This window comes from Aegilops tauschii, chromosome 4 (assembly GCF_002575655.3).
Source record: "Aegilops tauschii subsp. strangulata cultivar AL8/78 chromosome 4, Aet v6.0, whole genome shotgun sequence".
Taxonomy (NCBI): domain Eukaryota; kingdom Viridiplantae; phylum Streptophyta; class Magnoliopsida; order Poales; family Poaceae; genus Aegilops; species Aegilops tauschii.
This window is the reverse complement of record NC_053038.3, coordinates 138647751-138664702: the sequence shown is the minus strand read 5'-3', so window position 1 is coordinate 138664702 and position 16952 is coordinate 138647751. Positions and strand designations below refer to the sequence as shown.

The 16952-nt window shown below is 45.9% G+C and overlaps 1 protein-coding gene across 1 annotated transcript; it reads right to left on the bottom strand.

The window, feature by feature from the left end:
• Positions 1-7138: 7138 nt before the first annotated feature.
• On the bottom strand, positions 7139-7918 carry LOC109785074 (17.5 kDa class II heat shock protein). The gene has a single exon (XM_073496434.1). The coding sequence runs from the start codon at positions 7839-7841 to the stop codon at positions 7353-7355; it is 489 nt and encodes a 162-aa protein (XP_073352535.1). The 5' UTR covers positions 7842-7918; the 3' UTR covers positions 7139-7352.
• Positions 7919-16952: the final 9034 nt, after the last annotated feature.

The window sequence follows — 16952 nt, the reverse complement described above, 5'->3', positions numbered from 1 at the left end:
CCGAGACACAGTCTTTCAGAAACAATCACTCTTTACTCTGGATGGACCGGTACACCTACTTTCCCCTACATCTGCTAGTCCACCTCTTCAAGAGATCCTGTAACCTACTCAGCTATGCTAGAGCCCATAATAGCTTGTGGCTGCACACGGAAGTTTCTAGCATGAATAATCTTATGATCCCTTTGAGCCTGAGTGGCGGACCTTATAAAAACAGGCAACACTGGGTTCTCCAGGTGCCTCAATCCACCCAGATGTGGGTTTTAGTTGCCACCTTAAGTTGAACCATTAATAAACATCTGACATCTGTCATGAATATCACTCAAACCCAAATCCACGTCTACGAGCATAGCATGGCAATATAATAGCAACGTAGAAGTAACTCCCAAGGGTTTGATAAGAAAACAGGTAATAGGTACTACCTCAACTACTTCCCAGTACCCACAATTTAATTGGATCCTACTCATGCAATGTGTTTGAGGAGAACAGATCTAATGCAATAAAAACTGGGTATGAACGGGGTATGATCAAAGTGTTACTTGCCTTGCTGATGATCCGCAAAACCTAGCGATTCGAAGTAACAAGCGGCACACTCCGGGTACTCTATCGCAAACAAACAAGCATACAATCAGTACTCATCTAATGCACAGGTAAAACTCGAATGAATGATCCAACCAGAAAGTTCAACTTAAGAACTCCGGTTTGCAAAAAGAATCAACTCGAAAGAAGCAACGAAAGTCAAACGGCGAAAGAAAAAAACTTCGTTTGCTAATCTGGATCTAGGTCAAATTTTACTGTAGCAAAAACTTGTTTGAGTAGATTAAACGGAAAGAGAATTCCGAGACGAAACTCTAGGCGCTTGAATCGCCTGATTCCGATAAACGAGCGAGAAGTTAAACAGAATCGAAGATTTGATCAGAAATCGAATCTGAGAAAATAACGAGAAAAATCCGACGAAAAAGAAAAACGGTCGAACGGTTAAATAACGGACGTTCGTTATCAGAGAAAAACCGACGAACGCGTTCGTTAAAACGGACGGTTCGGTAAACGCTCGCAAAATAATAAAACCAAAAAAACCGATCTAGGGTTTTTTTTTGTTTTTTTTTTAACGAAGGGTTTTTTTTAAACAAAAACCGGCAACGACGAACGGCAGCGGCAGTACCTCGACGGGCGGACTCCGGCGAGGGCTCCGGTGGGCGCGGGGCTTGGCGGCGGGGTGCGGGGGTCGGGGGGCGCGAGGGGCGGCGGCTCCGGCGACGAACAGGCGGCGGCGGGCGCGACTCCGGCGGCGGCGGCGGTGAGATGCGGGCGGCGGCGGCGGCGGTAAGTGCGGCGGCTCGGGTTGAGGGAGAGAGAGAGGGGGGCTATTTAAGGAGGGGGGGTCCGAAGCTTGGGGAAGGGGGCGGCCGGGGCGGCGTGGCCGGGGCGGACTCCGGCGGCGGCTCGGCGTCGTGCGGGAAGAGGAGAGGCGCGAGGCGGGCCGTCGGCTGGGCCTTTGGCCCAGTCGGCGCGCGGGCGTTTTTTTTTAAATAAGTTCCGCGGAAAATAATATGTAGAAAAATAAATAAAAATCGGAAAAATATGAAATAAATTTTCCCCGTCTAGTTAGAAAATCTAGAATAGGGTGAACATTGTTTTAAATCAAAATAAATATTTTGAAAACATGCAATATTTTTAATGCAATAAAAATTGCAAATAAAATCCAATAAATGCCAAATAATGATTTTAACACTTTTCCTCCAGTATTTCAATTGTTTTGGAGAAGTCATATTTTCTCCTCTCGTTTATTTTAAAATGAAATATTTTTCCGGAGAGAAAATAATTAAAACCACAATCCTCGTCTTATTATTTGATGAAAATCAAATATGAAAATTTTGAGAAAATCCCCAACTCTCTCCGAGGGTCCTTGAGTTGCTTAGGATTTATCGAGGATTTGTCAAAATGCAATAAAACATGATATGCAATGATGATCTATGTATAACATACCAAATTGAAAATTTGGGATGTTACAGTTAGTTATACGTTTCATTTCTTCATAACCCATAAGCAAACTAAGTTCATTATAATATGCAAGGGAAATCAAGTCATCACAATTTTTGGACAAGATTAGATCATGAAAAAAATTGCATCGGATAGGTAAATGACCTCGTTCATGGCAAAGTTCACAAGTATGGCCAAGAAAATTTAAATTTTCAGCACAAACATCTAGCCTTTCTTGCAACAATTTAGTTTCTAAATACTTATGCCTCTTGCAATATTTATCTTCTCTATTTGGTGTGTACTTGCAAACCCAATGCACTTCACAAAAATTGACATGTTTATAGGAGACATTTTCATCATAACTAGTGCAATCATCATTAGTACTATGGATATTCAAGGAGTTCATACTAACAACATTGCAATCATGCTCATCATTCAAAGATTTAGTGGCAAACATTTTATAGATTTCTTTTTCTAACACTTTGGCACAATTTTCCTTCCCATCATACTCACGAAAGATATTAAAAAGATGAAGCGTATGAGGTAAACTCAATTCCATTTTTTTAGTTTTCTTTTATAAACTAAACTAGTGCTAAAACAAGAAACAAAAAGATTCGATTACAAGATCTAAAGATATACCTTCAAGCACTAACCTCCCCGGCAACGGCGCCAGAAACTGCTTGATGTCTACTACGCAACCTTCTTCTTGTAGACGTTGTTGGGCCTCCAAGTGCAGAGGTTTGTAGGACAGTAGCAAATTCCCTCAAGTGGATGACCTAAGGTTTATCAATCCGTGGGAGGCGTAGGATGAAGATGGTCTCTCTCAAGCAACCCTGCAACCAAATAACAAAGAGTCTCTTGTGTCCCCAACACACCCAATACAATGGTAAATTGTATAGGTGCACTAGTTCGGCGAAGAGATGGTGATACAAGTGCAATACGGATGATAGATATAGGTATTTGTAATCTAAAAATATAAAAACAGCAAGGTAACTAATGATAAAAGTGAGCACAAACGGTATTGCAATTCTAGGAAACAAGGCCTAGGGTTCATACTTTCACTAGTGCAAGTTCTCTCAACAATAATAACATAGTTGGATCATATAACTATCCCTCAACATGCAACAAAGAGTCACTCCAAAGTCACTAATAGCGGAGAACAAATGAAGAAATTATGGTAGGGTACGAAACCACCTCAAAGTTATTCTTTCCAATCAATCCGTTGGGCTATTCTTATAAGTGTCACAAACAGCCCTAGAGTTCGTAGTAAAATAACACCTTAAGACACACATCAACCAAAACCCTAATGTCACCTAGATACTCCAATGTCACCTCAAGTATCCATGGGTATGATTATACGATATGCATCACACAATTTCAGATTCATCTATTCAACCAACACACAGAACCTCAAAGAGTGCCCCAAAGTTTCTACCGGAGAGTCAAGACGAAAACGTGTGCCAACCCCTATGCATAGGTTCATGGGCGGAACCCGCAAGTTGACCATCAAAACATACATCAAGTGAATCACATGATATCCCATTGTCACAACAGATAAGCACGGCAAGACATATATCAAGTGCTCTCAAATCATTAAAGACTCAATCCGATAAGATTACTTCAAAGGGAAAACTCAATCCATTACAAGAGAGTAGAGGGGGAGAAGCAACATAAGATCCAACTATAATAGCAAAGCTCGCGATACATCAAGATCAAATCACCTCAAGAACATGAGAGAGAGAGAGAGAGAGAGAGAGAGAGAGAGAGATCAAACACATAGCTACTTGTACATACCCTCAGCCCCGAGGGTGAACTACTCCCTCCTCGTCGTGGAGAGCGCCGGGATGATGAAGATGGCCACCGGTGAGGGTTCCCCCCTCCGGCAGGGTGCCGGAACAGGGTCCCGATTGGTTTTTGGTGGCTACGGAGGCTTACAGCGGCGGAACTCCAGATGTATTCTGCTCCCCGAAGGTTTTAGGGTATATGGGTATATATAGGAGGAAGAAGTACGTCAGGGGAGCCACAAGGGGCCCACGAGGGTGGAGGGCGCGCCCAGGGGGGTGGGCGCGCCCCCTGCCTCGTGCCTTCCTCGTTGCTTTCTTGACGTGGACTCCAAGTCTCCCGGGTTGCTTTCTTTTCAAAAATTACTTCTTCAGAAGGTTTCATTCCGTTTCGACCCCGTTTGATATTCCTTTTCTTCGCAACACTGAAACAAGGAAGAAAATAGGAACTGGCACTGGGCTCTGGGTCAATAGGTTAGTCCCAAAAGTGATATAAAAGTGTTTAATAAAGCCCATAAACATCCAAGATGGGTAATATAATAGCATGAATACTTCATAAATTATAGATACGTTGGAGACGTATCACCGAGTCACCACAGCGCCATGCCGCCGATATCTGCCGCCAACAATGAGTAAGATGACGCACCGCTCCACCAAAGAATCCGTCATCAGGTCCCTCGATCACGTGCGTACCTCCAAGAATGATGCCCCCAAGGGGGAAACGACACCAGAGCACCGCCATCATCCGATCATCCGATCTAGGGTTTGCTTAGGAGGTAGCAGAGAGTGGCCTTGAACTTCTCCACGGCGATGCCTTCAAGAAGGGAACAATGCAGATAGCGCCGCCATCACCGGCCTTGGCAGTAGCCGAAAGCAAGTTTTAACCCAGATCTGTTCGAAGGAATCCAATTTCCGTGCACGGCCGCCGCCACCACCAGGCTGAGCACTCGCCGCCGCTGGCATCTCAAAAGTAGCCAAGAGACTTCAGAAGAGTGTGGTGTTTTGGATCCCATGCTCCAAGGAGCCTGATGTTTTTTCCCAACTTATACACATTGATTTGTTCTACATATTTTCAGTTTTCTTTTACTAAAAACACATTAATGTGCGAGTTGCACACCCAAAAAAATTGATCGACCCATAGTAGCAAGTGCCGGATTCACTTTTGATACACATATTTGTCTTTTTTATGTAGCCCATAAATGACTAGAATGTATTTCTTATAAAATTTATGGACCCATGATAGCAGTAGAAGATTCACACATATTTGTCTCTTATATGTAACCCATAAATGACCATATGTATTGATAAATTATATGGTACATGTATTTTTTTAAAACTATTATATATGTGCATTGTATTGTATATGGTTCGCACTTGTAGGCCATATTATATATAGTCTGTCAAAAAATAAAGAAGATACTTTTCTACGGAACTAGACTTTTGTAATATTGTGCACTAGAATAAAACAAACGTTTGATCATTACGACCCCCCCCCCCCCCTCCATAATTCTTAGAATACCCGCTCCGCTCCCGAGTGGCGGAGTGGAGGGCTACCGAACACAGCCTAGGTGGAAAACGAAGTGCTTTTTTCACCAGCGAGAAAAATCCTGGATGTCTTGGCATTCTCATCTCGACAAATGTCTGGCCTTTGGGAAGATAGAAAAAGGAAAGTCCAGTTAGAGCTGAGAACTCAGAAATGTTATTCTGCTTTGCCTGAATGAAACATGTGAGAATCTCTTGGCTACTTTTTGTTACAGTATATTACTCTTTTTGTTACTGTATATTACTCTTGGCTACATTTTGTATCGAATACATTTTGTGTAATCTATAAGGTTAGAAAATACTCAAGACAACTATTGAGAACTCTTTATATCGACAGAACTTGGAAATGCCATGGTACTACTCAAGGATGCCCCGTCCCCGCGTCCCTCTCCGAGGCGACACGGGGGAAGCCTAGCCGCCCCCGCCGCCGGCCTTCCTCCAACCTCCCCTCCCCCTTGCCGCCGCCGAGAGCCACCATTGGGCAAAGCCCAGGCAGTGCCGGTTTGCCCAGGCAGTGCCGGCGGCAGCGGGGCTTCTCCCCTGGCGCGGCTTTCCTTCTTTCTCGCGGGGACTTAGTCACTCCCGGTCAGCTTGATGGCGCGGCGCTTCGAAGCTCCGGCGGTGACTCGCTTTGCGACAGGTTGGAGGGCCTATCCCCGTCTGGTGGTGTCGCCTAGACAGCGCTGCAGGCCGCGAGACTCGCCGCCACCACGGCCTAGGGCTCTTTACCCCAGATTGGATCTGGGTGGTGCTCGGGCCTGGCCGTGGTGGCTCCGGCGGTGACACCACGGCCAGGCCCGAGCACCACCCAGATCCAATCTGGGGTAAAGAGCCCTAGGCCGCATAGGCCGTGGTGGCTCCGGCGGTGACACCACGGCCAGGCCCGAGCACCACCCAGATCCAATCTGGGGTAAAGAGCCCTAGGCCGCAGCGCTGTCTAGGCGACACCACCAGACGGGGATAGGCCCTCCAACCTGTCGCAAAGCGAGTCACCGCCGGAGCTTCGAAGCGCCGCGCCATCAAGCTGACCGGGAGTGACTAAGTCCCCGCGAGAAAGAAGGAAAGCCGCGCCAGGGGAGAAGCCCCGCCGCCGCCGCCACTGCCTGGGCTTTGCCCAATGGTGGCTCTCGGCGGCGGCAAGGGGGAGGGGAGGTTGGAGGAAGGCCGGCGGCGGGGGCGGCTAGGCTTCCCCCGTGTCGCCTCGGGGAGGGACGCGGGGACGGGGCATCCTTGAGTAGTACCATGGCATTTCCAAGTTCTGTCGATATAAAGAGTTCTCAATAGTTGTTTTGAGTATTTTCTAATCTTATAGATTAGACAAAATGTATTTGATACAAAATGTAGCCAAGAGTAATATACAGTAACAAAAAGAGTAATATACTGTAACAAAAAGTAGCCAAGAGATTCTCACATGTTTCATTCAGGCAAAGCAGAATAACATTTCTGAGTTCTCAGCTCTAACTGGACTTTCCTTTTTCTATCTTCCCCAAGGCCAGACATTTGTCGAGATGAGAATGCCAAGACATCCAGGATTTTTCTCGCTGGTGAAAAAAGCACTTCGTTTTCCACCTAGGCTGTGTTCGGTAGCCCTCCACTCCGCCACTCGGGAGCGGAGCGGGTGGAGCACCGTATTAGCAGCTCCTTAAATTAACACTGTATGTTGCTCCGCTCTGGAGCAGAGTTGGAGAGCAGGAGGGAGTCTGAACAGGCCTCTAATTTTGCTATTCCTCATGTTCTAGTCTCAATTTTCCGTAGTTACAAACGCAGTCTTCCTGAATTTTCAGAACACGGCCCTCTTAGAAGTAAAACGAACATCTTGGATTTTTCAATAGAAAATGTGGCCAAAAGATTCGCATGTTTTATTCAGGCGAAGCCGGAGATCACCCCCATTTGCATTAACGAAACATCAAACCATCACCAGTGCGCACGAATCGATACGACACACACACTCTAGCAGATGAGATCAAAAGACAGAGAAACCATCACTCATCATCACAGGAAACTCAGTACCCACTCTGCTTCGATTCGACGCGCACACGATGCATCTCATTCTCAGGCGACCTGGACCTGGATGGTCTTGGGCTTCTTGGGCTCGGGCGGCGGCAGCTTCTCGACGGTGACGGTGAGCACGCCGTCGCGGCAAACGGCGGAGATCTTCTCCATGTCGGCGTTCTCTGGCAGCACGAACTTGCGCATCAGCTTGCCCATGCGGCGCTCCATCCGCAGGTACCTGGCGTCCTCCTTCTCCTCCCTGCGCCGCTCGCCGCTGATCACCAGCACCCGCTCGTCCTCCACCTGCACCTTGATGTCGCCGGACCCCAGACCCGGCATGTCCACCACGAACGCGTACGCGCCCGGCAGCTCCTTCACGTCGGCCGGGGTGGCAGCCATGGCACGCGCGTCCCGGACGTAGGCACGCGTCGGGCCCTGCCTCTCGCCGCCGGCGTTGCCGGCTCCGCCGGACTCGCTGTCCGGGACGTCCAGCAGGTGCTGCAGCGCCGTCATCAGCGGGGTCTCCAGCCCGAACATCCTGCCCTCCATTCTCGATCGCTGATCGATCTCCTCGGCGTTGAAGTGCTTGTTGATTTTGTGGAATGCTTTGGGTGTGATGCGACGGGTGGAGGAAGGAGTTTATATAGGTGGCCGGAGGCGGGGAGTCTGGAAGGTGATAGAAACTTCTGAAATGTGGTGGAACTAGCGGTGTGCGGCAGGGAGGGTACTACCGCCGCTGATGGGGAAAGTGAGCGGTAGCTTTTGGCCCCACATGTCAGTTGGGGGCCAGGCATGACACGTCGTGGCAACCGGCAAGGCAGAGAGATTTTTCCCGAGCTATGATAATTTTAGGGCCGTAAATTTCCTCCGCATCCAATGCTAGCCGGGTATATTCTAAACTTTTTTTCAATAAACTGGATAAAATTCATGTGCACGGTCAGATTTCATACAAATATGACGGATTTCATACGAACACGGTGGATTTTATTACATTTCGAACATCTAGAACAAAAACAAGACCTGCTCCTAAACCTATCCTACGGCGGCGGTGCCCGGCATCCAAGTTCGTGTCGTTCTCCATCCACCATCTCTATGAACACCAGCGATAAGACCGAGAAGTGAAGGTGCGATCTTCGACGAGAAAGAGTAGAACACGGGAGACGAACTGGCCTACACGGGACACTAGGCTCCACCGCCTCCCGTGGCCCACTCATCCTCGAAGGAGTCTGCGCCTTGTCCGTCGCAGATTGGCATGAGGTCCAAAAGGGAAATGGTGGCGCCGACGTTGTCGTCATCCCACCGGGCCGGCTCATGGTTCGTCCGCGGCGCGTAGGAGGCGCAACTGGCATTATTCTTCTCTGCGATCGCCTGCAGCTGCGCCTCCGAGGCTGCCGCCTCCTGGCGAAGTTTTGAACATGGCGACGGGCGAGGGCATTCAAGATTCCTTCGTCTCGGCAGTTATGTCGATTCTCCTATCTTGACCTGAAGGACACATCAGGGCTTCGAAGGTTTCATGTCCGGATACGTAGTCGCCTTATAGCTTGGCCTTCCGATAGTAGTTACAGAGCGGCCCACCTGTCCGGCCTATGAGAGTTAGGCCGGCAGCCCGATGACCCCTTAATCCCGGACACCCTCGGATGTAATAGGATGAAATACCTTAAAACTCGAGCTGCACAAGAACATTATGGACTTTGAGGATCAATAGTACATATATATGCTAAAAGATGCACAAATTTTCCTTTTTGTAGCCCTCGTTTTCATGTATTTTGACCTATGTATATGTGTATTTTTTCCAGAATTTTTTAAAATTGAAAAGCTTGAATTTCAAAGTTTTCAAATTAAGGCCCCCAGGGAGCCCGTCATACAACCGAAGGTCAACTTTGTTTACTAAAATGTTTCATTTTTTGACTCTATTTGGAATCACTAAAAAGAATCATATCAGGTGCACTTGCACCCCAGAGCCGGGACAAACACCTTTGGCTCTGGGTGTAGGTGCACCCTATATGGGAGGAAAATAGTAATTCTGAGAAAAGTTACAAAATTATGAAACTTTTTGCCAATGAACGACTTTCATGCTATTCTAGGTGAAAAAAATCAGCTCTTTATACATGTTAACATTCATGTTTTTGTCCTTGAATTTTCTTTTTTTTGCACTAAAGGCGACGGGAGTACAATTGAAGGTCAAGTTTGTTTCCAAAAGAGTTTCAGAATTTTTTGACCATTTTCGGAATTACTATTTTTTTCATATAGGTTGCCCCTACACCCGAAAGCCAAAAGGTAGTTCTCCGCATTGAAAACGCATTTTCAGAACTAAGGAGTTTGTGCGCGTGTGAGCTAGCTTTTGCTAGGGTAGTCAAAGATGATGGTAACTGATGGTGTTGGAAATATGCCCTAGAGGCAATAATAAATAGGTTATTGTTATATTTCCTTGTTCATGATAATCGTTTATTATCCATGCTAGAATTGTATTGATAGGAAACTCACATACATGTGTGGATACATAGACAACACCATGTCCCTAGTAAGCCTCTAGTTGACTAGCTCGTTGATCAATAGATGGTTACGGTTTCCTGACCATGGACATTGGATGTCGTTGATAACGGGATCACATCATTAGGAGAATGATGTGATGGACAAGACCCAATCCTAAGCCTAGCACAAGATCGTGTAGTTCGTTTGCTCAGAGCTTTTCTAATGTCAAGTATCATTTCCTTAGACCATGAGATTGTGCAACTCCCGGATACCGTAGGAATGCTTTGGGTGTGCCAAACGTCACAACGTAACTGGGTGGCTATAAAGGTGCACTACGGGTATCTCCGAAAGTGTCTGTTGGGTTGGCACGAATCGAGACTGGGATTTGTCACTCCGTGTAAACGGAGAGGTATCTCTGGGCCCACTCGGTAGGACATCATCATAATGTGCACAATGTGACCAAGGAGTTGATCACGGGATGATGTGAGTTACGGAATGAGTAAAGAGACTTGCCGGTAACGAGATTGAACAAGGTATCGGGATACCGACGATCGAATCTCGGGCAAGTAACATACCGATAGACAAAGGGAATTGCATACGGGATTGATTGAATCCCCGACATCGTGGTTCATCCGATGAGATCATCGTGGAACATGTGGGAGCCAACATGGGTATCCAGATCCCGCTGTTGGTTATTGACCGGAGAACGTCTCGGTCATGTCTGCATGGTTCCCGAACCCGTAGGGTCTACACGCTTAAGGTTCGATGACGCTAGGGTTATAGGGAAAGTATGTACGTGGTTACCGAATGTTGTTCGGAGTCCCGGATGAGATCCCGGACGTCACGAGGAGTTCCAGAATGGTCCGGAGGTAAAGATTTATATATGGGAAGTCCTGTTTTGGTCACCGGAAAAGTTTCGGGTGAAATCGGTAATGTACCGGGACCACCGGGAGGGTCCCGGGGGTCCACCAAGTGGGGCCACCATCCCCAGAAGGCTGCGTGGTCCAAGTGTGGGAGGGGACCAGCCCCAGGTGGGCTGGTGCCCCCCCCCACCAAGGCCCAAGGCGCATGGGAGAGTGGGAGGGGGCAAACCCTAGGTCCAGATGGGCCTTAGGGCCCATCTAGTGGGGCGCCCCCCCTCTCCTCCCCTTGGCCACCCCCTTGATGGGATCTAGGGCTGGCCGCCTCCTCTTGGGGGTGGAAACCCTAAGGGGGGCGCAGCCCCCTCCCCCCCTATATATAGTTGAGGTTTGGGCTGCCCAAGACACACGAGAACGTCTCTCTTTCGGTGCAGCCCTACCCCTCTCCCTCCTCCTCCTCTCCCGCGGTGCTTGGCGAAGCCCTGCGGGATTGCCACGCTCCTCCACCACCACCACGCCGTCGTGCTGCTGCTGGATGGAGTCTTCCCCAACCTCTCCCTCTCTCCTTGCTGAATCAAGGCATGGGAGACGTCACCGGGCTGCACGTGTGTTGAACGCGGAGGCACCGTTCTTCGGTGCTTGGATCGGAATCAACCGCGATCTGAATCGCTACGAGTACGACTCCCTCATCCGCGTTCTTGCAACGCTTCCGCATCGCGATCTACAAGGGTATGTAGATGCACTCCCCTTCCCCTCGTTGCTAGATTACTCCATAGATTGATCTTGGTGATGCGTAGAAAATTTTGAATTTCTGCTACGTTCCCCAACAGTGGCATCATGAGCTAGGTCTATGCGTAGTTTCTATGCACGAGTAGAACACAAAGTAGTTGTGGGCGTCGATTTTGTCAATTCTTCTTGCCGCTACTAGTCTTATCTTGTTTCGGCGGCATTGTGGGATGAAGCGGCCCGGACCGACCTTACACGTACGCTTACGTGAGACAGGTTCCACCGACTGACATGCACTAGTTGCATAAGGTGGCTAGCGGGTGTCTGTCTCTCCCACTTTAGTCGGAACGGATTCGATGAAAAGGGTCCTTATGAAGGGTAAATAGAAATTGGCATATCACGTTGTGGTCTTACGTAGGTAAGAAACGTTCTTGCTAGAAACCTATACAAGCCACGTAAAAACTGCAACAACAATTAGAGGACGTCTAACTTGTTTTTGCAGCATGTGCTATGTGATGTGATATGGCCAGAAGATGTGATGAATGATATATGTGATGTATGAGATTGATCATATTCTTGTAATAGGAATCACGACTTGCATGTCGATGAGTATGACAACCGGCAGGAGCCATAGGAGTTGTCTTTATTTTTTGTATGACCTGCGTGTCATTGAATAACGCCATGTAAATTACTTTACTTTATTGCTAAGCGCGTTAGCCATAGAAGTAGAAGTAATCGTTGGCGTGACAACTTCATGAAGACACAATGATGGAGATCATGATGATGGAGATCATGGTGTCATGCCGGCGACAAAGATGATCATGGTGCCCCGAAGATGGAGATCAAAGGAGCAAAATGATATTGGCCATATCATGTCACTATTTGATTGCATGTGATGTTTATCATGTTATGCATCTTATTTGCTTAGAACGACGGTAGTAAGTAAGATGATCCCTCACTAAAATTTCAAGAGAAGTGTTCCCCCTAACTGTGCACCGTTGCGAAGGTTCGTTATTTCGAAGCACCACGTGATGATCGGGTGTGATAGATTCTAACGTTCGAATACAACGGGTGTTGACGAGCCTAGCATGTACAGACATGGCCTCGGAACACATGCGAAACACTTAGGTTGACTTCACGAGCCTAGCATGTACAGACATGGCCTCGGAACACAAGAGACCGAAAGGTCGAACATGAGTCGTATAGCAGATACGATCAACATGGAGATGTTCACCGATGATGACTAGTCCGTCTCACGTGATGATCGGACACGGCCTAGTTTGACTCAGATCATGTATCACTTAGATGACTAGAGGGATGTCTATCTGAGTGGGAGTTCAATAATCAGATGAACTTCATTATCATGAACATAGTCAAAAGGTCTTTACAAATTATGTCATTGCGCTTTAGTTCTACTGTTTAAGATATGTTCCTAGAGAAAAATTTAGTTGAAAGTTGATAGTAGCAATTATGCGGACTGGGTCCGTAAACTGAGGATTGTCCTCATTGCTGCACAGAAGGCTTATGTCCTTAATGCACCGCTCGGTGTGCTGAACCTCAGCGTCGTCTGTAGATGTTGCGAAACATCTGACATACACGTTTTGATGACTACGTGATAGTTCAGTGAGTAATGCTAACGGTTTAGAATTGTGGCACAAGAGACGTTTTTGAAACGTCGCAGAACATATGAGATGTTCCGAAAACTGAAATTGGGATTTCGGATTAGTGCCCACGTCAAGAGGTATGAGACCTCTGACAAGTTTCTTAAGCCTGTAGACTAAGGGAGAAAAGCTCAATCGTTGAGCATGTGCTCAGATTGTCTGAGTGCCACAATCGCTTGAATCGAGTGGGAGTTAATCTTCCAGATGAGATAGTGATGGTTCTCAATAGTCACTGCCACCAAGCTATTAGAGCTTTGTGATGAACTATAAATATCAAGGATAGATGATGATCCTTGAGCAACTCGCGATGTTTGACACCGCGAAAGTATAAATCAAGAAGGAGCATCAATTGTTGATGGTTAGTAAAACCACTAGTTTAAGAAGGGCAAGGGAAAAAGGGATACTTCATAAAACAGCAAGTCGTTTGCTGCTCTAGTGAAGAATCCCAAGGTTGAACCCAAACCCGAGACTAAGTGCTTCTGTAATGAGAGGAACGGTCACTGAAGCAGTACTACCCTAGATACTTGGTAGATGAGAAGGCAGGTAAGATCGACAGAAGTATATTGGATATACATTATATGAATGTGTACTTTACTAGTACTCCTAGCAGCACCAGGGCATTAGATACCGGTTCGGTTGCTAAGTGTTAGTAACTCGAAATAAAAGCTGCGGAATAAACGGAGACTAGCTAAAGGTGAGATGACGATATGTGTTGGAAGTGTTTCCAAGGTTGATGTGATCAAGCATCGCATGCTCCCTCTACCATCAAGATTTGGTGTTTGCGTTGAGCATGATTGGATTATGTTTATCGCAATACGGTTATTCATTTAAGGAGAATAATGGTTACTCTGTTTATTTGAATAATACCTTCAATGGTCTTACACCTAAAATGAATCTCGATCGTAGTGATACACATGTTCATGCCAAAAGTAATGATAGTACCACATACTTGTGGCACTGCTATTTGAGTCATATTGGGATAAAACGCATGAAGAAGCTCCATGTAGATGGATCTTTGGACTCACTCGTTTTTGAAAAGATTGAGACATGCGAACCATGTCTATTGGTATATATGCATGAAGAAACTCCATGCAGATGGATCGTTTGGACTCACTTGATTTTGAATCACTTGAGACATGCAAATCATACCACATGGGCAAGATGACTGAAAGGCCTCGTTTTCAGTAAGATGGAACAAGAGAGCAACTTGTTGGAAGTAATACATTTTGATGTATGCAGTCCAATGAGTGCCGAGGCATGCAGTGGATATAGTTATGTTCTTACTTCACAGATGATTTGAGTAGATGCTGAGTGTATTTACTTGATGAAACACCAGTCTGAATTATTGAAAGGTTCAAGTAATTTCAGAGTGAAGTTGAAGATCGTCGTGACAAGAGGATAAAATGTCTGTGATATGATCATAGAGATGAGTATCTGAGTTACGAGTTTGGCACACAATTAAGACATTGTGGAAAGTGTTTCACAATGAATACCGCCTGGAACACCACAGAGTGATGGTGTGTCCGAACATCATAAATGCACCCTATTGGATATGGTGCATACCATGATGTCTCTTATCGAATCACCACTATCGTTTATGGGTTAGGCATTAGAGACAACCGCATTCACTTTAAAAGGGGCACCACGCAATTCCGTTGAGACGACACCGTTTAGAGAAACCTAAGTTGTCGTTTCTTAAAAGTTTGGGGCTGCGATGCTTATGTGAAAATGTTTCAGGCTGATAAGCTCGAACCCAAAGCGGATAAATGCATCTTCATAAGAATACCCAAAACAGTTGGGTATACCTCCTATTTCAGATCTGGAAGCAAAAGTAATTGCTTCTAGAAACGAGTCCTTTCTCGAGGAAAAGTTTCTCTCGAAAGAATTGAGTGGGAGGATGGTGGAGACTTGATAAGGTTATTGAACCGTCACTTCAACTAGGGTGTAGCAGGGCACAGGAAGTTGTTCCTGTGGCACCTACACCAATTGAAGTGGAAGCTTATGATAGTGATCATGAAACTTCGGATCAAGTCACTACCAAACCTCGTAGGACGACAAGGATGCGTAATACTTCAGAGTGGTACGTGATCCTGTCTGAGATATCATGTTGTTGGACAATACCGAACCTACGAGCTATGGAGAAGCGATGGTGGGCCCATATTCCGACAAATGGTTAGAAGCCATAAAATCCGAGAGGATCCATGTATGAAAACAAAGTATAGACTTTGAGAGGACTACTTGATGGTCGTAAGGCTGTTGAGGTAAATGGATCTTTAAGAAGAAGACGGACATGGACGGTAATGTTACCGTCTATGAAGCTCGACTTGTGGCAAAGAGTATTTCCACAAGTTCAAGAAGTTGACTACGATGAGATTTTCTCATCCGTAGCGATGCTTAAGTCCGTCGGAATCATGTTAGCATTAGCTGCATTTGTGAAATCTGGCAGATGGATGTCAAAACAAGTTTCCTTACCAGTTTTCGTAAGGAAAGGTTGTATGTGATACAATCAGAAAGTTTTTGTCGATCCTAAGGATGCTAAAAGGTATGCTAGCTCCAGCGATCCTTCCATGGATTAGAGCAAGCATCTCGGAGTCAGAATATACACTTTGATGGAGTGATCAAAGTTTTTGGGTTTATACAAAGTTTGTTAGAAACTTGTATTTACAATAAAGTGAGTGGGAGCGCTACAACATTTCTGATAAGTATATGTGAATGACATATTGTTAATCCGAAATGATGTAAAATTTCTGAAAAGCATAAAGGGTTGTTTGAAAGGAGTTTTTCAAAGGAAGACCTGGATAAAAGCTACTTACATATTGGGCATCAAGATCTATAGAGATAGATCAAGACGCCCGATGATACTTTCAAAGAACGCACACCTTGACATGATTTTGAAAGAGTTCAAAATAGATCAGCAAAGAAGGAGTTCTTGGTTGTGTTACAAGGTGTGAGTATTGAGTAAGACTCAAGACCTGACCACAGCAGAAGATAGAGAAAGGACGAAGGTCGTCCCCTATGCTTTAGACGTAGGCTCTATAGTATGCTATGCTGTGTATCGCACATGTAGTGTGCCTTGCCATGAGTTGGTCAAGAGGGTACAATAGTGATCCGGGAAAGGATCTCATGACAGCGGTCGAACTTATCCTTAGTACCTAGTGGACTAAGGAATTTTCTCGATTATGGAGGTGAAAGGGAGTTCGTCGTAAAGGGTTACGTCGATGCGAACTTTGACACTAATCCGGATGACTCTGAGTAGTAAACCGGATTCGTATAGTAGAGCAATTATTTGAAATGGCTCCAAATAGCGTGTGGTAGCATCCACAAGATGACATAGATATTCGTAAAGCACACACGGATCTGAAAGGTTCAGACCCGTTGACTAATAACCTCTCTCACAAGCATAACATGATCAAACCAGAACTCATTGAGTGTTAATCACATAGAGATGTGAACTAGATTGTTGACTCTAGTAAACTCTTGGATGTTGGTCACATGGTGATGTGACCTGTGAGTGTTAATCACATGGCGATGTGAACTAGATTATTGACTCTAGTGCAAGTGGGAGACTGTTGGAAATATGCCCTAGAGGCAATAATAGATAGGTTATTGTTATATTTCCTTGTTCATGATAATCGTTTATTATCCATGCTAGAATTGTATTGATAGGAAACTCACATACATGTGTGGATACATAGACAACACCATGTCCCTAGTAAGCCTCTAGTTGACTAGCTCGTTGATCAATAGATGGTTACGGTTTCCTGACCATGGACATTGGATGTCGTTGATAACGGGATCACATCATTAGGAGAATGATGTGATGGACAAGACCCAATCCTAAGCCTAGCACAAGATCGTGTAGTTCGTTTGCTCAGAGCTTTTCTAATGTCAAGTATCATTTCCTTAGACCATGAGATTGTGCAACTCCCGGATACCGTAGG

What these genes read in the sequence shown, in the direction of transcription:
- LOC109785074 (XM_073496434.1), bottom strand. Translation starts at nt 7,841, where the DNA reads ATGGAGGGCAGGATGTTCGGGCTGGAGACCCCGCTGATGACGGCGCTG.